A 21,022-nucleotide genomic window follows, 5' to 3' on the forward strand; every position below is an offset into this window, starting at 1 on the left:
TTAAAAATATGTGTATCTGGGGGCTGGAGAGATGGCTCAGCGGTTAAGAGCATTGCCTGCTCTTCCAAAGGTCCTGAGTTCAATTCCCAGCAACCACATGGTGGCTCACAACCATCTGTAATAAGGTCTGGTGCCCTCTTCTGGCCTGCAGGAATACATGCAGACAGAATATTGTATACATAATAAATAAATAAATATTTAAAAAAAAATATGTGTATCTGAGGTGTGTGCATGTATATGTGTATCTACAAGCACATGCATGTTTGTGTGTCTGTGAGAATTAGGTGTGTGCAGAAGTCAGAAGGTAACTTTAGTTATAACTATTCACCTTCCCCGTTGTTCAAAGTGTCTCTTGTTCATTGCTGCTCATGCAAGGCTATCTGGCCTGGAAACTTCTGGGGATTCTCCTGCCTGTCTCCCATGCTACTGCAGACACAGGGATTACAGATGTGCACCACCACTTCTGGGGATTCTCCTGCCTGTCTCCCATAATATTGTAGACACACAGTGATTACAGATGTGCACCACCACTTCTGGGGATACTTCTATCTGCCTCCCTTCTTACTACAGACACACAGCAATTACAGATGTGCACCACCGTTTCTGGCTCTGTGCATGTTCTTGGTGTCAGAACTTTGATCCTTAAGCTTGTGCAGCAAGTGTCTCATTCACTGAGCATCTCCCCAGCCCCTTGGGCATCTTTTCTTGAGTACTTCTTTGTGAGATGTCAGCTGCCCCATTCCTTAACAACCCTTGTCATGGGTGGTGTAGCCACAGGCAGGCTTTACATTTTTTCCTTTCTCTGGGTTCTAATGGTTGCTTGTGTTCATCTTTTCTCTCTCCTGCAGGCCCAGAGGTCACTCAGGTGTGGGTCTTCCCAGCACTGTTTCCTGACTGGGAGAAAGTAGGTGAACACTCACAATATTTTCAGTTTTTTAAGATACCATTTAATAGAATTTAGATATGAAAGATCAACAAGAGCCACTTTGTGCCATGGACACAGTTATATATTTATTGCATTGTGTGGATTGTAACAAGCAAAATGAGGCTTAGTACGAATCCACGACCCGTCTCAGAGAGCCGACTTTGGCATCCAAGGCGCCCCAGTCGTGGTAGCGTCTGTAGTCTCCAGGTCTCAGCAGGTACTGCCGCCCCCGGTAGTTGGGCATCTCGTAGAGGACCCAGCAGCCTTCCAGCACGTTCAGAGAGTAGATCTCACTGAGGCGGAAGCGATCGTGGATGCAGGAGCAGTCTTCCGTGAGCTCAGACACAAGGCCCCGGTAGTCATCTCTCTCGTACAGCCTTATCCTGTGAGAGCTGGTCTGTTGTGATGACCAACAAAAGGGAAAAGCAATGATTTATATGCTTGCTATTGCAGCTTGCTTGCACCTCCAGAAAACACGGGTTCCAGGCGATTGCGTCAAGCAAGCTTCTCTCCTAACCCTACCGCGTGTGCTGTTGTTCTAACGAATTAGGAAATGCACGAACATAAAGCTGACCTGACCCGTGAACTGGACGCCTTGCAGAGGACACTAACACCAAAAGGCAGAGAGTGAAAACATTTACTGCCCGTGTAACAGAATCCTATCAAGCTTGCTTCGAAGCCACCTTTTGTACACATGGTGTGTAATGATGCAGATTTGCTTTGAGTCCCCATACCTTTATTCTTCTCTTTCTTTAAACACACACACAGGAAATGTGGACTGTATCTCATGAAATCTCTAATTACCTGTCTCATAAAAAAACGAGTCAACAATGACTCCTGCAAAACACAAAGCCACACAAATTGAGACCCATTGTTCTAGTTGAGTGTGAGAGTATGTAGTGAGGAAAAATCTCACCAATACAGCCAGATTACACTAGAACTAACCAAATTTAATTGACTGCCTTTCAAATGTACTTATACATTTTTAAATTGACAAACAGTGTGTGTATATTTATTTGGCATAGCACGGTGCTTTAAAGTAAGCACTGTGGTTAAATCTGCCTAACAAATTTATATTTACCCCACATAACTATCATTTTGTGGTAAGAACACAGAGAATCAATTCTTTCAGTGTTTTCATTGTGTATTTAAGATGTATTTATTTCTATTTTATGTGTATAAGTGTTTGTTTGTGGGTATGTAAAATACTACATGAGTTGTGTTTGGTGCTCATGGAGACCAAAAGAAGGCATGGGATTCCCTGGAACTGGAGTTACAGACAGTTGTGAGCCACCTGTAGGTGCTGGGAATTGAACTCAGGTCCTCTAGAAGGGTAGCCAGAGCTCTTAACCACTGGGCCATCTTTCCAGCCTCAGCTTTAGCATTTTTAATGATTCTAATACATAGCATGAGCTGTCATTGATGTGCTATAAAATAGATCTCTAGGACGCAGTTCTTCTCTCTAGCTGTGAGTTTTTAATTTCTGATCATCACTGCAAACCTCTGGTCCCCACTCTACCACGCTAGCCTTAGTAAGCAGGGCAGAACTCAGGGCTGCATCTCGGCAAGCACGCTACCACTGAGCTAAATCTCCAACCCCATCTCCTCTCCCTCCATGAACCTGCGGCTTTAGAGAACAGGTGGCCTTTATCATACAGGCCTGGCTTATTTCTTCCAGCACAGTGCCCTCTGGGTTCACCCATGTTATTGCAAATGACAGCATTTCCTTCTTTCACAGGTGAAAGGTATGTGATTATTGAACCAACTTTAACTTTACAGAACATGCTATGGTTTTTTATGTCCTAAAACAACATTGATGTCCTTAAGTAAGAGCATATATATATCCATATTCCTTCTATTTAGGTTTTAGAGTCAGGCCTTTGATATACTTAGTGTGAGCCCTTGTCGAGCATTCCCGTCCTTGCCGAGAACACTAGAACACGAGTAGAAACAAAGTCACCAACAGGAACAGCTGCTGTTCTCACACCAGTCAGGCTGAAGCAATGCTTACGTAGGGAAGGGAACGGCAGGAGCAGACGGAGTCGCTGAGGCCCATCCACTGCTGGTAGTCAGGGTAGTCCCCGCGCCTCAGGAAGTACTGATGGCCCTGGTAGTTGGGGCGCTCATAGAGCATCCAGCAGCCACTGTCCACCCGGATGGAGTTGCAGCGGCTGAAGTAGGTCTGCAGGTTGGGGCAGTCGCTGCTGCACTCATAGCAGCGGCCCTGGAAGCTGCGGTCCTCGTAGAAGGTGATCTGTAAAGGGAAAACAGGTGAACATGGTCAACTGAAAGGCACATCCCCGACGTGGGAAAACACCGCAAACCTGGAGGTTCTTTCTTGGCTCACCTTTCCCATCGTCGTTGACAGCAAATGACCGGTGTTGAGTGTGATGGGGACCGGAGTGGCTGATATATACACAGCAGGAGGTCTGCTGTGTTGGCAAGAAAACACAAAAGGGGGCCGCCGGGGGTAACGCGTGAGGGGAGTTCTGTGTTCTCCTGCTTTGGCATTTGGGATCATGGGGTGGGGGCTCACATTCTCTCTGGCATTTTCGAGTTGTCCACCCTAACTCCAGTGAAAGGAATTAAAGTCAGCAGAGCCATTATGACCTTGGAGACAAAGGGCGCGCATCGCATCCTATGCGGCTCTCTAGAAATACTTTACGGACCCAGCAGTTCACAGTGTTTGCCTATAGAAAGTGCTGAGGTGGAGGCTGGGCTCCATCTGTGCTCATGAGAATCATGAGTTCCAGAAGCACTCTGAGGCACCAAGAGTTAGCAGAAAACAAACCAAAATCCTCTAACTGGAAAACAGCTGTGTGTCTTCATCTGTATAATACAGATTTAATTTTTAAAGTTGCGCATGTTTAAGATAAAAAGATTAGAACTGTGTAGAGACTAAACATCAACTGTGGCCATCAAGGAATGATAAGTTTATATGTAGGTCCTCATATTGTTTCTTCCTTTTCAAATTAAAATTTTCTTAATTTTCTATTATAAATATATATTGCAAATTCAGTGGGTGAAAGTAGTAAAATTAATTTTTAAATGTGTGATTTTTGAGTTGAGAGTTAAAAGCATATATATATATACATATATATATGTATATATATATATATATATATATATATATATATATATATATATGAGACTAAACACTTCTTGGTCTAAAACTAGTAGATCAGCCAAAACCCAAGGCATTCTCATCAGGAAAGAAAGGCACAGGACTTTCCGTTCTTCTTGTCACCACCTTTTTTCCAGGGTTATGTTTTTTTTCTTAAAACCAGTGCTATGGTTTGTCTGCATTTTCCCTCACCAAACTGTCAGTTTTCCTGAGCCAGGATGGCCGCCATCAGAACTTTCTTCTTGTTGCCTGCTGAGCAGGAATGGAGGATCATCAAATTTTGAATTATCGGCTGTTATTCCACCCTAGGTATATGTAAGAAGTGAAGTCAAACATAATTTTGCTTCATGCCCATGCGGGGACTCTCAAAGGATACCCAACTAGAGTTAGCAATGCGGGCCCAGCGTTCGCATGAAAATCCTCAGCCATCGCTCACTGACATGTCCGGATGGTGGAAGCACAGACAGCAAGAAGTGTCTTCTCACGGCCAACAAGCTGCACAGAGCAAACTGGGCCAAGTCCCCGGCAGCTGGAGTCGTGGCAAGGATCACAGGCTACCGATTTCCTCTGCATCTGTCCTGTGTTCCAAGCAGCCTGGTGAGCCTCAAGTACAGCTGTGACCAAGCGCTATGTAAGAAGGCTACACTGACCTCCCCAGCCACAGCCTCGCATGAGAGGGCACCACTTCTTTTCAGAAAAGGTCAACAAACTCACCTGACTTTGCCTGTGGTTCTGGGACTATTCTGCAGAAGGCTGGCCAGCCCAGTCCTTAAGGAAGGAGAGGTACAGTATGTTGCCATTCATCGGATGAAGCTGGTATTGAAGCTGGTTAAACCATGTGCCTTGTCATCATTTGGGAAGGGCGCCCAAAGAAAATCACCTTTCTTCCCCTAGTGGTCATCACCAGAGAAAGCCAGCATCCATTCCTCTTTGCAAACTTTATTGAATGTAAACTTATGAGCTTACATTTTCTCTATTTGGAAGAATGCTAATGAGAAAAATAATTCTATTTGGGGTTAACACTTTGGAAAACCACCCCTTCCCCAGCATTCTATGCAATATTTAATGCTACCCACTTGCTAAAATGTGTATCAATACCAGATTGTCTAAACCCACCCATCCAGGAACAGTGAGCTCCCTACAAATTCTCCAGCAGCTTTCCAGGCATAAAATAAAATAGCATAGGATATACACATTTTTTTTCCTTTTGCCAAAATATAGGTGTGCAATACGCTTTCAAGAGAAGAAGGCTAAGGGCAGGCTTGAGAGTCAATGCCGTTTACAGCAATGGCTGACTGCAGAGAAAGGGTGTGCTGGTGACGATTGCGGCTTTAAGGCGAAGCTTCCTGTCTGCTCCCAGAGGCTCTGTTATGCACCCACGGTACTAGTTCTCATTTTTAGGTGACCTGTAGAATGAGAGGATGGTTTTGGTATCAAGAACATCAGTATACCACAGACACATAAACTAGCTTTCTATCGATAGGAAGTTAAAGTCAAACACCAGGTACCAGAGATGGGTTAGATTCGTGAAGATGTAAAAGAATTTCCATGGGACATTCTGAAATATATGAAAATGAATTATATTTCTCAACTGACTGCAGTGTGTGATCTCACAATGGACGCTTAAAAGGGACGTTATTCGGGACATTGAAAACATGCTATTTGGGTGACAGATCAAATAGTGGTGCTTCAGATTCTGGAGCTAATAACTGGTTTCTTAAGAGCATGCCTTTGCTTTTAGGAGCTTCAGAGTAAAATATGCAGGCTAAGTTGATAGGGTATGCACACGTTTTAATAGTTCAGAAAAGATTATCAATATCCATATACACAGACCAAACCACCGAAGGGCGAAGAAAGAAAGAGAACGCATAAAGCTGGTGGAACACACAGCAACGCGAGATGGAGAATCTGGGTCCGATGTACCGCGGCAGCATTTCTTTAAGCTTGGAATTGTTTCCGAATATTAAAATTAAAAATCATGAAAGTCAAACTTCTTTGGATTAGCATTCCCTAACATCAGTAGTTTTCTGGTGCTGTGCTGGTAACGTATTATTTTAAGATTTTGCATATATTGCTTTGGATTTAAGTCTAAATTCTCCTCCCTCTATCTGGCTTCCTTCTGCAATGCCATGGGTTCTCTGGGAATGGGAAGAGAAGGAACAGGTGCCTCTCTGCTTGGTATGGTCTTAATGACTCTGAGCATTTATGTGTATATTGGCTCATTTAGTGCTCAAAACAACCCAGTGAGGTTCATAATACTCTCTCTTTTATAGGAAAGAAAGCAAAACACAGAGGGTCTAGTTGTCCCAGGGAATGCTGCTCATATCCATTTTGATTCAAATAAGCCACCAGTGCAATAGCAAGAAATCCTTGAAAGTTTCCCAGAACAACTGGGAGTTTTGAAAACAGTTTCTGCCTTTCTCTTAGTTTATGAAGAAACTCAGTGGCTGGAAATGAAAATAAAATTATGAAGAAAGAATTGTTTTAATGCTTAAAGGTTTAAAAAGAGGGTCTTTTTTGTCATCTTAAAGATATGACATTGTATCTCTAAGTCATAAGGGAAAGTGATGAGTCCCAAATATTTAATATAAAAAAGTTTCTTAAAAACAAAAAGCTGGTCAGTGGTGGTGTACACCTTTAAACCCAGCTCTTGAGAGGCAGAGTCAGGGGGGATCTTTGTGATTTCAAGACCAGTCTGGCCTACAGAGCGAGTTCTTGGACAGACCTTGAGGCTGTAAAGTAAACCTTTCATCTGGGCCACACCTTCTGCCGGAAGTGTGTCACTGTGTGTGTGTGGGGGGGGGGGGGCTTTGAGGTCTTTCTCTCAAGCTTCACTCAGTGTGACAGTCAGTCGACTTCCCGTCACCTCTGAGCCAAGATGTGCAGCGCTCTCAGCTCCAGCACCACATCTGCCTGCAAGCCGCCATGTTCCCTTCCATAGCAGACTGAGCCTCTGAACTGTAAGGAGCCACCACGATTACATGTTTCCTTTAGAAGTGCCGACGTGGTCATGGTGTCTCTGCATGACAATAGGAATCCTAAGACAGGCACACTGACCAAACTGGTCTTTCTGACTTCTGTGTATTTTATTTTCACCTTATACAATCCGGTTGAGACCCCAGAGCTGTGGTAACTATAGCGACAATGACAACTGCAGCAGAATCTTTCTACTTTCCCTGCAGCCCTGTCTACCTCTGACTAGTCTCTACATTCTTCTACATAGCAGCTGAGAACTGGGTGGGTGGGGGAAAAAAGGGCAGGAGTTGGGAGATGCCATGAAGTTCTCCTTTGTGACTGAATCCTCATCTGGAACACTGTAGGTAGATACTAAAATCAGCCACCCCATCTGAAGAAACTGAGAAACAGCTGCTTTGCTTGTGAAGAGTGATTTTCAAGAGTTGAAAGCTAGTTATGTGTAGGGATAAGTCCTGCCCCTTAGGAGGCGTGTTCGCCTTGGGCTAATGTTTACCTATAAATCTGGCCAGCGAGCTTGCTTCTGCTTTCCTGGTCTCCGTGGGAGCGGTGGTTCTGTAAGTCTATTTCTCCATTAAAGATATATATATATATATATATATATATATATATATATATATATTTACAATCTGTCTGCATTCGTTTACGAAGTTACAGTCATGGCTAATATTTATTTAGGCTTCACCATGGTACCAAGTACCATTCTCACCATTCATCCAGAATCCCAATTAATCAGTGAGTTACTATTCTCATTCTTTTTTTTTTTTTTGGAAGGAGGAACCTAAGGTACAGAATGGTTACTTAGCCTGTTCAAAACCATACAGTAGATAAACAATGGGCTCTGTATTCACATCCAGAACCTTGAACTCCAAATACTCAACGTTCACCACGATAGCCAACGTCATCCCACAGCATCCGTGTTCAGATGTACCGTGTTCTTGAGCTGTGCGTATGAGCATCTTTTCCAGGATTTCCATTCTGAACCATGGCTTTCCTGGTAGAGCCGCTGGAGGCATTTTTTGGCATTGCCCCTCTCCTCGGCTTGACACCTGCAGACATGGAGAATAACCACATCAGAGTATAAAACTTTAGAGGAATGTGTCCACCGTTGTGTTAGATCTTGCCTTTCTGGGCTGCACTGCCACCCTCAACAAAAGTCTAAGAAATAAACTTTCCAGTTTAGGGTGATGTACGGAGGGGAACATCAAGTTATGAAGGGTCCTGGTGTTTGAAACTCTCACCAGATAGAAATCTATCAGTGTTCTCATTTGACCTCACTTGGCAGGCCCGCCTCCTAGTTAACTTTCTCCACAGCCAGAAGGGAGCAGACTTACTCTGTCTGCGGTTGCATTCTGCTGCGTTGGGTGCTGTCAACATGGCAAAAGGGTGCAAGGAGCGGCGGGGCAACAGAGCCGGGGAGACCTGAAAGAAGACAGCTCTGTTTTACAGCTGTGTGAGCCTCATGTAGGGAGCACCGGCTACCTATAGCACGCGGCGTGTCTCGCCAACCTGGAGTCCTGGTGAACTGTGCCGATGAGGCGCCCGAAAGGAGGGCGATATGGTCTTCACTTACAGTCTCTGCTCTTGCTTGGCTCCCATAACACAGAAATCCCCTTTGCACCCGACATTCCTCACAGTTCCCTCTCCTGGAAACTTTTCTGCCTTAGACTCTTGGCTTTTCTTTGCCATGGAGCTCCAGTATTCCCTTGTTTGAGTGAGGAACTCGCCCTGACATCCTTCCCCCGCAAATCCATGCACAGTACAGGCTGGGCATTGCTATGTATGCTACTGGGAAGTTTTTAACACACTCTCAACTTTATCAGCAACCTTTCTAAAATAAAGAATATAATTATATCACTTCCTCCAATTTTTCTTCTCCCTCCAACTCCTCCCATGCCTATTTGTCTCTAACTGGTGGCATTATTATAATTATAATAATTATTATTATTACATGTATATAAATGCATAAATATACAAATACAACCTGATGGGTTCATTTAGTGAGACTTGTGTGCATATGATCCAGGACTGACTACTTTGTGTTAAATAACCAGTTAAGAGCCTTGGCCCTCTTTGGGCTGACAAGGAAGGGGGACTTAATTGGGGGAGGGGGAGGGAAATGGGAGGCGGTTGTGGGGAAGAGACAGAAATCTTTAATAAATAAATAAATATCCAAAAAAAAAAGAGCCATGGCCCAAGTGAGGCTTACTCCTACCTGGAATGTTTAAAAAGCACTAGTCTGACTGAGTCTAATTTACATTTTAAATTCATCTGGGGCTCAGTTAAAAAAAAAAAAACTTGTCTACCATGCAAAGGCTCCTGATTCACTCCCAGCATTAAATACACACACACAGGCACACACACACACACACACACACACACACACAATTAAATCAAACAATAAAATCATCTTGACTTCTTTGTGAAGAACACATGGGAAGATGAATGCAGAGAGGCCATTTAATCTCAGGACCTTGGAGTGTTCCTAACGTGTGGCCTAGCAGCGGGACACTTGCTGCTCGTGTGTTCTGTATCATAAAGACACGTTCGTACTCCGCAATCAGCATGTACATGTAATTACCAGCTTAGCACATACACTCTGTTCTTAGATTGCTTATTCTGAAAAACCCCTTCCAAGCCTAGATGCGGCTGGAGGAAGTACAAGGTTGATCCCAGCAGACACTAAGCTGACTCAGCATTTTAAGAGGTGCCTGGGTTCCAGCACCATCAGCATCGGGAGGAGTAGCAGAGATGGTAATGAGAGAGGTACAGATTTCGCTGGTCTTAGAAATGGCCGCCCCGCGGTCTTCCGCACCTCCTCTGACGGCTTTCTATTTTTATCTTTCACGTGGGAATCTCCAGTTCTTCAGGAAGGACTTTTGTCCATGGTGTGAGAGGGAGGACAAGAGCCGAACCAGCCCTGTTTGTTGACAAGGTCTCCTTCCTACGCACATTGTGTCACCTGTGTGGATGGTGTGTGGCTTTGCTGGCAGCCTCTGCGTGGTCATTTTGGTTCATGGTGATTTGCCCAGTGCTTACGCCATCTGTGCTGTCCCACAGTTCAAGGCAGCTGCCTCCCAGCTTTGACCTCTTTTCTGAGACTGTTTATTCTTGGCTGTTTGTGCTTCCTACTGATTTGATAACTGCTTGTCAATATGTGAAAAGTGTAAGAGAAATGGGCTGAGGGATGAAGGAAGGGAGTGTGTGTGTGTGTGTGTCTGTGGGGGTGGGGACAGAAGGAGGGAGGGAAGGAGTTTGCTAGCTCGCTGTCTGGAGAGAGTTAGTCTCTGGATTACTTTATGGGGAGAGGTGAGAATTTCACAACCACACATGCTCTAATCCGTGAGTGCTGTAGCTCTCTACTCAGGCCTTCTCTAACATCAGCAGCGTTTGCAGTTTGCAGAGAGAGCCCTCGTGCAGATTGCGTTAGATCCCTAAAGTTTGCAGCGTGGAGCCCTCGTGCAGACTGTGTTAGATCCCTAAAGTTTGCAGAGAGAGCCCTCGTGCAGATTGCATTAGATCCCTAAAGTTTGCAGTGAGAGCCCTTGTGCAGATTGCGTTAGATCCCTAAAGTTTGCAGAGAGAGCCCTCGTGCAGATTGCATTAGATCCCTAAAGTTTGCAGTGAGAGCCCTTGTGCAGATTGCGTTAGATCCCTAAAGTTTGCAGAGAGAGCCCTCGTGCAGATTGCGTTAGATCCCTAAAGTTTGCAGTGAGAGCCCTCGTGCAGATTGCGTTAGATCCCTAAAGTTTGCAGTGAGAGCCCTTGTGCAGACTGTGTTAGATCCCTAAAGTTTGCAGAGAGAGCCCTCGTGCAGATTGCGTTAGATCCCTAAAGTTTGCAGTGAGAGCCCTTGTGCAGACTGTGTTAGATCCCTAAAGTTTGCAGAGAGAGCCCTCGTGCAGATTGCGTTAGATCCCTAAAGTTTGCAGAGAGAGCCCTCGTGCAGATAGCGTTAGATCCCTAAAGTTTGCAGAGAGAGCCCTTGTGCAGATTGCGTTAGATCCCTAAAGTTTGCAGAGAGAGCCCTCGTGCAGATAGCGTTAGATCCCTAAAGTTTGCAGTGTAGAGCCCTCCTGCAGATTGCGTTAGATCCCTAAAGTTTGCAGTGTAGAGCCCTTGTGCAGATAGCGTTAGATCCCTAAAGTTTGCAGAGAGAGCCCTTGTGCAGATTGCGTTAGATCCCTAAAGTTTGCAGAGAGAGCCCTTGTGCAGATTGCGTTAGATCCCTAAAGTTTGCAGAGAGAGCCCTTGTGCAGATAGCGTTAGATCCCTAAAGTTTGCAGAGAGAGCCCTTGTGCAGATTGCGTTAGATCCCTAAAATTTGCAGAGAGAGCCCTTGTGCAGATTGCGTTAGATCCCTAAAGTTTGCAGTGTAGAGCCCTCGTGCAGATTGCGTTAGATCCCTAAAGTTTGCAGAGAGAGCCCTTGTGCAGATTGCGTTAGATCCCTAAAGTTTGCAGAGAGAGCCCTCGTGCAGATTGCGTTAGATCCCTAAAGTTTGCAGAGAGAGCCCTCGTGCAGATTGCGTTAGATCCCTAAAGTTTGCAGAGAGAGCCCTCGTGCAGATTGCGTTAGATCCCTAAAGTTTGCAGAGAGAGCCCTCGTGCAGATTGCGTTAGATCCCTAAAGTTTGCAGTGTAGAGCCCTCGTGCAGATTGCGTTAGATCCCTAAAGTTTGCAGAGAGAGCCCTTGTGCAGACAGCGTTAGATCCCTAAAGTTTGCAGAGAGAGCCCTTGTGCAGACAGCGTTAGATCCCTAAAGTTTGCAGAGAGAGCCCTTGTGCAGATAGCGTTAGATCCCTAAAGTTTGCAGTGTAGAGCCCTCGTGCAGATAGCGTTAGATCCCTAAAGTTTGCAGCTTAGAGCCCTTGTGCAGATTGCGTTAGATCCCTAAAGTTTGCAGAGAGAGCCCTCGTGCAGATTGCGTTAGATCCCTAAAGTTTGCAGCTTAGAGCCCTTGTGCAGATAGCGTTAGATCCCTAAAGTTTGCAGCTTAGAGCCCTCGTGCAGATTGCGTTAGATCCCTAAAGTTTGCAGTGTAGAGCCCTCGTGCAGATTGCGTTAGATCCCTAAAGTTTGCAGAGAGAGCCCTCGTGCAGATTGCGTTAGATCCCTAAAGTTTGCAGTGTAGAGCCCTTGTGCAGATTGCGTTAGATCCCTAAAGTTTGCAGCGTGGAGCCCTTGTGCAGATTGCGTTAGATCCCTAAAGTTTGCAGCGTGGAGCCCTCCTGCAGATTTTGTTAGATCTCTAAGTCTGTTTTCATCTTACAGTCAATATCATCTGTTCATACCTCACTTTCTCTTTACTCCTGGCTTACAGAAAAGAGTTAAGGTTTTACGCTGATCCTACATCCAGCCAACTTTGCTAACCCTGCTTATTAATAAATAGTGTGCTGATTCTTTTGGGCTTTCAAAGTATCCATGATGCCATTTTAAAGAATGACAGCTTCTGTATTCCTGTTGACCTTTTGCTTAATTATTTCTTCGGTCAGTGTAAATTAAATAGGAAGGAGGACAGTGAGCACTATTGATCTATTTCTTTATTATTTTTTATTTTATGTGCATTGGTGTTTTACATCTTATGAGGGTGTCAGAAATCCTGAAACTGGAGTTACAGTTTTGATCCGCCATGTGGGGCCGGGAATTTAACCCAGGTCCTCTGGAAGAGCAGCGAGTGCTCTTAACTTCTGAGTCATCTCTCCAGTCCCAAAGATTTCTTTATTATGTGTATGGGTGTTCTGTCTGCATGTCTGTCTGCACACCCGAAGAGGGCATCGGGTTCCATTACACGCCACCATGTGGGTGCTGGTAATTGAAATCAGGGCCTCTGGAAGTTTAATCCCTGAGCCATCTCCTCAGCCACTGATTTATTTCTTACTTCAAGGAAGACACTGCTATTAAATATGATTTTTGCTATGAATTTTAAAATATACTTTAACAGGTTAAGGAAATTTTCTATTGTCTTACTTTGGTAAGTATTACTTTATTGTGACAAAAAATAAAGAACTTAAAAGTATTATCTTAGCCAGGTGGTGGTGGCAAACACCTTTAGTCCTAGCACTCAGGAGACAGAAGCAGGTGGATCTCTGTGAGTTTGAGGCCACCCTGGTCTACAGAATGAGTTTCAGGACAGGTTCCAAAGCTATGTAGAGAAACTCTGTAAAAAAAAAGCTTTATCTTAACTATTTAAATATTTTTGGATTACCTTTGACATGAACGGCAATTTTAGGTTTACAGGAAAAATAGTGGGGACCAAGTAGGAAACTCACACACACACAGCCTCCTCTCCATCATTTTCTGTCCCACAGTGGAACACTTGCGACTGCTCCTAAGCATGGGTGGGCACGTCATCCCCTAAATGCCAAAGCTGTCCGTTTTTCTCAAGGATAAACCTGCATTTCCTTTTATCAAATGCTTTTCTCAGAACATATTTCTCAGGCGACGGAAATAGCTCAGTTGTCAAAATGCCTACTACATGCACACGAGGGCCCGGGTTCGGAACCCCAGCTCCCACCTAGAAGCCTCACGAAACACGCATGTAACACTAGTGCTGTAGCCGTGGAGAGTGACCAAGGATGACATCTATCATCGACCCTTGGCCTCTGCACACGTGTGTGTCACCACAAACACGCATGCGCATATACATACAAATACATATAGACACAAGGATAAGAAATGGTAAGACGTCTTTTTCTCCTCCCTCAGTGAACATAGTTCATAGTTGAGGATTTTTTATATTCACGAGAGGTCGGTTATATAACTTCCTTTTCTGTGTGTGGTTTCATCAGGTTTGGAAATAAGGGCTACACTGCCTTCGTATGGATCCTTTGAGTTCTGGGAGTTTGGTGAGGCGGGTCCTTCTCTTATCTCCATGTTGAGGCAGGTGGATTGTAGCCAGCAGTGTTCCTGACTGCAGAAGTGCGGTCACCTACTCTTACCCTGCTAAGAACAGCCTTTAAGGGCTGAACACCCTTCAGCCTTCAGGCGCAAAATTAGAAATACCTGATTGCGATCACATCACAGCCATCTATAACTCATGCCTAGAAAATGTGACCGAAGTGTCTAGTACCCTCCCAAGAGTCATCTTCTTTTTTCTTTTGGGGACAGTTAGACATGATGCTGTACAGATAAAAATCTGTGTCTCAATCCTTCCTTCAAGCTAAATGTGACTACGCCAGGAGGCTTCAGCCAGCAAAGCGCAGAACCACATGCTCTGTGAGACTCGGGACACATCTCCTCTGCAGCAGAGGTGAGCTGGAAGGCTCTCCAGCAACCGTGCTAGACAGCCAGGCTGAAGTCTACCAACACAGGGAGGGCTGAGCGAGACTGAAATGAGGTCTGTGACGGCAACAGACTGTGTGGAATTGCGAAGCATGTGACAAGTGGGTCATAGTCCCCTGTATCCATAGAATCCCTGTTGCATCATCCAGGAAGCAAGTAAAATAAGCCACACCCACGTTAACCTGCAAGGCTGATTGGCTGATTAGAACTTTATCACTATGTAGCGTTGTTGGAATGTTACAGATTCAGAGCCCCTTTATCTCGATTCATCTTTAGTGCTACCCATTCACAGCCCAACTCTGACTTAACGCCTTTGCAGCTACCAGCCCAAGAAAACCAAAGCCAACCAAACATACAAACACATCTAAAGAACAGCAGCAATGAAACACCTTCAGAATGTACTAACAAACCACTAACTTCTACCCACCTGGAAGCTAAGGATGTCATCAAGCAGTGTCTGAGACCTACGACAGAGATTCCCCGGCTGTGCTGCGACCCACCCACCTGATGTTCCCACCCACGAATTTGGAAAACCCTTCTTTATAACTTTCCTTGGTAGCATAACCTTAAAAACCTCATGAAATCATTTCCACACGGAAGCATGGTATTTGAGAAACCTCTGTGCCCCTGGATTGTGGTCACTCACATTTGGTTTAAAAACATCATAGCTTGGGCTGAGGAGACGACTTAGGAGGTAAAGCGCTTGCCACACAACTGCAGATTGGAGTTAGAGACTCTTTGCCCGTGTAAAAAGCTGGTGTAGAAGCACACACCTAGAATTTTAATGCAGGGAAGGAGGGGATAACAGGAGCCCCCTGGCTTGCTGGCCAGACAGTGTAGCTGAAGAAGTGAGTTCCTGCTTCTGTGAGAGCCCCTACACCAAAGTATAACATCAGTTCACCCTTCCACACTCAGTGCACACTTACGAATGTATGCGTACACACACATAACACATGCACACACAAGTAACTTTTCTTCCCTTTGGACTTTGTATCCATGTAAAATTATGTACATTTAACGACATTAATGATATAAAGAGCTGAGCATAAACATAAACTTGGACCTCTCCCTTCAAGGAGCACAGAACCTATTGTGATGGTTAGTTTTGAGTGCCAATATCTCACCTGGGAGGGGTCTCTCAATCAGTAACTGTGTAGATGGGGTTGGCCTATGGGCATGTCCAGTGGGAAATACTTTCCCTGCATTAATTGAGGCGGGACAACCCTCCCCACTGTGGGTGGCACTATTCCCTAGGAGCGGACAGCCGATTGTGTAGCAGTGCAGAAGCAAGTCAAGTACTAGCAAGCATGCATTAACTCATTACTCTTTGCTTGACTGTGGATATACTGTGACCTTCAAGTGCTCCAAACTCCTGCTTCCTTGACATCCCCACAGTGATGGACTGCACCCTGAAACTGTGAGTCACATGAACCCTTTACCTCTTAAATTGTCAGGTTACATTATCACAGCAACAGGAAACAAACTAAAATACCTGTTTAAAAAGATGATCTTACGGCACAAAAAACTACCAGAAAAGAAGCTTTAGGTCAGTATTGTAATTACGGCTGCTGTGTGTCAGGTGTGAGGGAAGGAAAATGGGCTCCTGTGTTGTCCTTGGTAAAAAAAAAACAAAACCAAAAAAGCAAGCATTTATCGGCTCCAGTGTTCCTCCAGCAGGGGAGGTAGACCTGAGATTTGCAGAGGTTGTGGCTGACCTATGGGATGAAGTGCCCCGAGTCCTGATAATCTGTGACTTACATCAGCCATTCATTTAGCTTCCTGTGTGGGTTATAGAAAGGATTATTATAAAAGTGGGGTGACGCTTGGATCCTAATCTAGAGTTCATCGTGTTTTCTTTAACTCTGAATCTGTTCTCATCATCTCTCTGCTAAGGGATTATATGAATTGCATCCTAGTCTGTGAGCTTGCTAAATGCCACAGTGCAGTCAGCAGAAGCTTCCTGGAGCTGAGGGAAGATGAGTGTGTGTTAAGGCACGCAGGAACTGATCCAGAGAAGGCATGGAGTGGGGACACAAGGGTTAGGGTCATGTTTTTACCTCTGGCCTAGCAAACCGAAGCAGTGATTTATTAAAATATTGCTAAGGCAACAGTAAAAGGGGAGGAGGATTGGGGGGGGGAGGAGAGGTGAAATTATATAAATATATTTTAAATAAATAAATAAAAACATTGTTATGACCTCATCAGGACTGAAGCGGGGAGGGCTCTGACCCTTGGTGTCAAAACAGTTGGATAGAATCTTAAAGCTATCAGGTTTACCAAGATGAAACCAGGATTCTTGTCTGAAAGATAAGCTCATGCATATCCAGGGTGTAGTGATATTTCACTTGTATTTTAATAAATAAAGCTTGCCTGAAGATCAGAGAGTTAAACAGCCACTCTGGTCAGCCATGCAGACCAGGCAGTGGGGACACACACTTTAATCCCAGTAGCCACACTATTCACCATAGAAGTCGGGCAGTAGTGGTGCACACATTTGAACCCAGCACTGGAGAGGAACACAGGTCTCAGCTCAGTCTCATTCTGAGATTCCTGGAAGTAGGATTGCCTTTTCTATCTGAGGTAGAAGTTGTGGTTGGCTGCTTTGCTTTTCTGATCTTCAGGTTGAGGCCTAATATCTGTCACTGGGTTTTTTATTATTTGTGCTGTCCAGGGGATTCTGAAAATGTGGCTGGGTTATTGCAGAAATATATTTCAGAACATTTTAACATTGGTGAAAAAATTTTCAAATTATTGGGAAAGCCTATGCCTCGACTGATGCGATCCTATAGTAGTTTTTCCAAAATGATGATTTATCTTGGGGGGAGGGAGAGGCAGAAATATGGAAAGAGACAGGACAATTCATCAGAAAGATGGACAAGTGACTTTAATCCGTCCTTTATATATAAAATATATATAGTTGCTGATTAGTGATCAGAACATGAATTAAAGCCACAGATGATGGAGGCAGGGGGATGACAGTTCAAAGTCGTCCTTTCCTACATAGTGAGTTTGACATTAGCCTGTGCTGTGAGATTCACTCGCAAACAAACAAACAAATCTATAACCCCCCCTCCCCCAACAAAGTGCATGGTGAACTACTAAATTACACATTCTCTCTGTTTCGAGAACATTAGCGTAGGCAGCATACACTGTAACACAGTATGTAGAACAGTGTAATAATCACTTTGGAAGACAACTGGCTTCATGGGAGTGTTGAGAGGCCCACATTCCTCGGCTTAGCAACTTACTAGGCACACACCGTCCAGGAACTCGCTGCTCAACAGAGCTGCTCGACAGTAGAGGAAACAACTCCCTCTTACGCAGTGAGATACCACATCTCAATAAACAAAGAGGAGCGAGATCAAGGGCCTGGCACCAGCCTCTGGCTTCCTCATGCAGTTGCACGCTTGGGCATGCACACACATGTAAACATGCGTATACATATAATGCACGCTGCACACACGTATAAACATGGGTAGTAAAATCAAAGATGTTGTGTGATTGAAGAGGGCACATGATGTCACACTGGGCCTCCAAACACAGGTGCAGATACGCATAGACACACAAAGACTCAAGATGTAGCTCAGAGAAAGCGAGCTTGTCTAGGGGGAGGAGGAGGCACAAGGTCCTGTCTTCAACCTCAGCACAGTAAAACATGAACAAAAGCCATCGCTGTGTGAAGTGAAAGGGCAATACATGAAGTTGCAAATGTGCTGAGAGCAAGATTGCAGGTGAGACCGGTAAGCCCCGGACAGGGTCTCCTGCACTCGGTAAGCCCCGGACAGGGTCTCCTGCACTCGGTAAGCCCCGGACAGGGTCTCCTGCACTCGGTAAGCCCCGGACAGGGTCTCCTGCACTCGGTAAGCCCCGGACAGGGTCTCCTGCACTCGGTAAACCCCGACACCGTCTCCTGCACTCAGTAAACCCCGACACCGTCTCCTGCACTCGGTAAGCCCCGGACAGGGTCTCCTGCACTCGGTAAACCCGACACCATCTCCTGCACTCGGTAAGCCCCGGACACTGTCTTGCGCACTCGGGGGCTTGTTTGGTTAGTCTTTATACTATAACTATATATACTGTTAATTAGGACATAATTAATATTAATGATATTAATTATTACCCTCTAGGACCTAGAGTCTAGGCGGACATAACTAATATCAAAGGCATGTTTTTGATTAATGATTACTCCAATGTGTTAAAATCCAGCTTTTGCTGGGCAGTGGTGGTGCACGCCTTTAATCGCAGCACTTGGGAGGCAGAGGCAGGCAGATCTCTGTGAGTTTGGGGCCAGCCTGGTCTACAAGAGCTAGTTCCAGAACAGCCAGGGCTCTTACACAGACAAACCCTGTCTTGAAACGCCTCCCTCCCCCACCCCCAAAAGTTCAGCTTTTGTTGAAAGTGTAGGTTCACAAGCAGGTATCTGAGAGAAAAAGAAAGAAAGAAAGAAAGAAAGAAAGAAAGAAAGAAAGAAAGAAAGAAAGAAAGAAAGGAAAAGAAAAAGAAAAGAAACTGTAGGTCCTTCTGTCTCCAGCAAGGCCCTCATCTTCATGTCTGTACGAATTAATCTGGGGAAAATGCTTCAAGAAGAGAAGGTACCTGAAGTAAATGTGAGAGGTAGAGGCGCCTGGTCCTGGCAGGGAGGAGGCTGGTGTCCCCCGCAGGGTGGGCTTTGCAGTAATGGCGGTCCTGCGGAAGGCTCCCTTTGGGCCGTCATGTAACTGATAGGCATGGTCCCACTTAATCCTCACAACAGTCTGGTGTGTTAAGGAGTAACCAACCGTAGGCTTACTCACACATAGGAAACTGGAGACCAGCGAAAGATAACTCAAGAGAGGTCTGCAGCTAGAAAGGGATGGATCTGGGTCAGGGCCCTGTCTGCCTTGCCTGGGAATCTTGATGTCTGAGTGTTGCTCAGGATGGTTTAAATGCTGGCTGTTAGGATGGGGTGAGTTTGGGGAAGGCAGAGGAAAAGCTGAGGACCTGAGGTTCTTTATTCAGAGCCCTTCTCTCCTCCACACACTTTCATTCTCTCTGCCTTCCTTTCTTTTGTCCCCTTCTCTTCCATCAAATGAGACTGTTGATTTATTTATGAGTTTTCTTCAGTTTAAATCAAGTTGGGCATTTTAAATTTATTTGAAAACAGTTGTAAATACCCCACACTTATGTAAAGCCTTTAATTGAACCTTCTCTGAATCAAGACTCCTCATCAGAAAAACGAAACAAAACAAACAGAAAACCAAATTCCTTATTAACAAAAAAATGACCATCTGTCAGGCACCTGTAGCTTACAGTGAACAGTACCTGCCTGTGCTGCCTTTCTATCACCAGGGGGCAGCAGAGAGCCCCAGAGAACGGCACCAGGTTGCACACAGTAGCCACAAATCTTTTCCAGTTGCCGGAAATTCACCCTAATCTGATTTGTTTTTCCCCTGAGTTTTAAACTCTGGCTTAGAAACTGTTTCAGTTGTTGCTTAGGAGACATTTTATCCAAAGGAGCCAAAGGTCACTCCGATATAAGTAGTAAAGAACCTTTGACAACATCTATTGCTTTCAAACCACTCTGACTTCTAATTAAAACCATTACTTTCGAAGTTATGTTAAACCCCAAAAGACTGTTTTAAGAAAGTCCTACAGTTTAAATTTTGAAATGATACATTGAGCATACGCTGAGAGATCCTCCCTGTTCCCTACCCAGGCTGCAGAAAGGTCCTCTGGGTGGAGCAGAGCCTGCAGGTAGGAGCTCCTGGCGGGGATGGGGAGGGGCTGCTAGCATTGCTCTGGCAAACCACAATCATTTGGGGAACTGGCTACCTCAAACAGGCCAAGTTTGCACTGTGATAATAATATACACATTTGATTAGCTGGTTAATGTTTGGATACTTAGAGCAGTGAGTCTCAATGAGAAGAGATTTTTGTTCCCAGGACACATTTGGCAGGCAGGAAGCATTTTTAACTGTCACAAACAGAGAGAGCCTTCTTGCCTCTGCTAGCTGGTGGCCAGGCATCGCGTGCTAAACACTTCACTACACAAGGCAGTTCCCAGTTCCAGCTTCCAACACATGCAACACAGAATTGTCTGGCTCAAGAGTTCAAGAAACCCTGACAGAAAGCTAGGCTGGGTGGTGTATCCCAGGGCTCGAGATACTGAGATGAGGATTGCTTCAAGTTCAGGGGCCAGTTTGGCTATACAAAGAGGTCAAGGCTAGCCTGACTACAACACAAGACTTTGTCTCAAAAAGGAGAAAAATAAGCTGGGTGTGGTGCCTCACACCTTCAATCCCAGCAGTTGGTTCTTGGGAGGCAGAGTAGGTGGGTCTCTGAGTTCCACTCCAGACTGCTCTATAGAGTGATTTCCAGGACAACCAGGGCTACACAGAGAAATTCTGTCTTGAAAAACAAAAACAAAACAAAAAACAAAAAAAGGGAAAAGAACTAAATGAAACTCTGATGTATAAGAACATAGACTAATTCAGTTGCCCAGTCTTGGGTTCCAGAACCTTGATTCTAGCTATTATTTTGAGGTTTTCGTGTGCTAAACACTAAGGCTTCATTGGGCTGACTTGCTTAATGGCCACAACAACCCTACCTTCTAGCCTTGATTTTATGAACGGAGGTTTATAGATATTGGAAATGATCATTGTACTTGAATCTGGCAGAGCTGCAATTGAAATCCAGGCAGCAAGAGTTCAGAGTCTACAGTTGAGCAGCAGGTAAAT

General features: G+C 44.9%; 2 protein-coding genes across 4 annotated transcripts in view; both read right to left on the reverse strand.

Moving 5' to 3' along the window:
• Nucleotides 1–1,049: 1,049 nt before the first annotated feature.
• On the reverse strand, nucleotides 1,050–3,532 carry LOC142836753 (gamma-crystallin A). The gene is made up of 2 exons (XM_075951314.1): nucleotides 2,937–3,532; nucleotides 1,050–1,322 (listed from the first exon to the last, which is right to left on the reverse strand). Exons 1-2 carry the CDS (start codon nucleotides 3,057–3,059, stop codon nucleotides 1,050–1,052), a joined length of 396 nt encoding a protein of 131 aa, XP_075807429.1. The 5' UTR covers nucleotides 3,060–3,532.
• A 1,336-nt stretch (nucleotides 3,533–4,868) lies between these two features.
• The window catches only part of C17H2orf80 (chromosome 17 C2orf80 homolog), a 29,777-nt gene continuing 13,623 nt past the window's right edge, over nucleotides 4,869–21,022 (reverse strand). For 2 of the 3 annotated variants that reach the window (XM_075951412.1, XM_075951413.1), the window contains exons 7-9: nucleotides 8,357–8,444; nucleotides 7,954–8,071; nucleotides 4,869–5,455 (exon numbers count right to left, since the gene is read on the reverse strand). In XM_075951412.1, the coding sequence (XP_075807527.1) occupies nucleotides 5,434–5,455; nucleotides 7,954–8,071; nucleotides 8,357–8,444 (228 nt within the window). In that variant the 3' untranslated portion in view covers nucleotides 4,869–5,433. The remainder of the gene's footprint in view (nucleotides 5,456–7,953; nucleotides 8,072–8,356; nucleotides 8,445–21,022) is intronic. The other variant, XM_075951414.1, reaches the window with a different exon arrangement.

This window comes from Microtus pennsylvanicus, chromosome 17, assembly GCF_037038515.1.
Source record: "Microtus pennsylvanicus isolate mMicPen1 chromosome 17, mMicPen1.hap1, whole genome shotgun sequence".
Taxonomy (NCBI): Eukaryota; Metazoa; Chordata; class Mammalia; order Rodentia; family Cricetidae; genus Microtus; species Microtus pennsylvanicus.

What these genes read in the sequence shown, in the direction of transcription:
- LOC142836753 (XM_075951314.1), bottom strand. Translation starts at nt 3,059, where the DNA reads ATGCTCTATGAGCGCCCCAACTACCAGGGCCATCAGTACTTCCTGAGG. An exon ending in CCTGCCGTTCCCTTCCCTAC is followed by an intron (nt 1,323 to 2,936) that starts GTAAGCATTGCT and finishes TCATCACAACAG; the next exon opens with ACCAGCTCTCACAGGATAAG.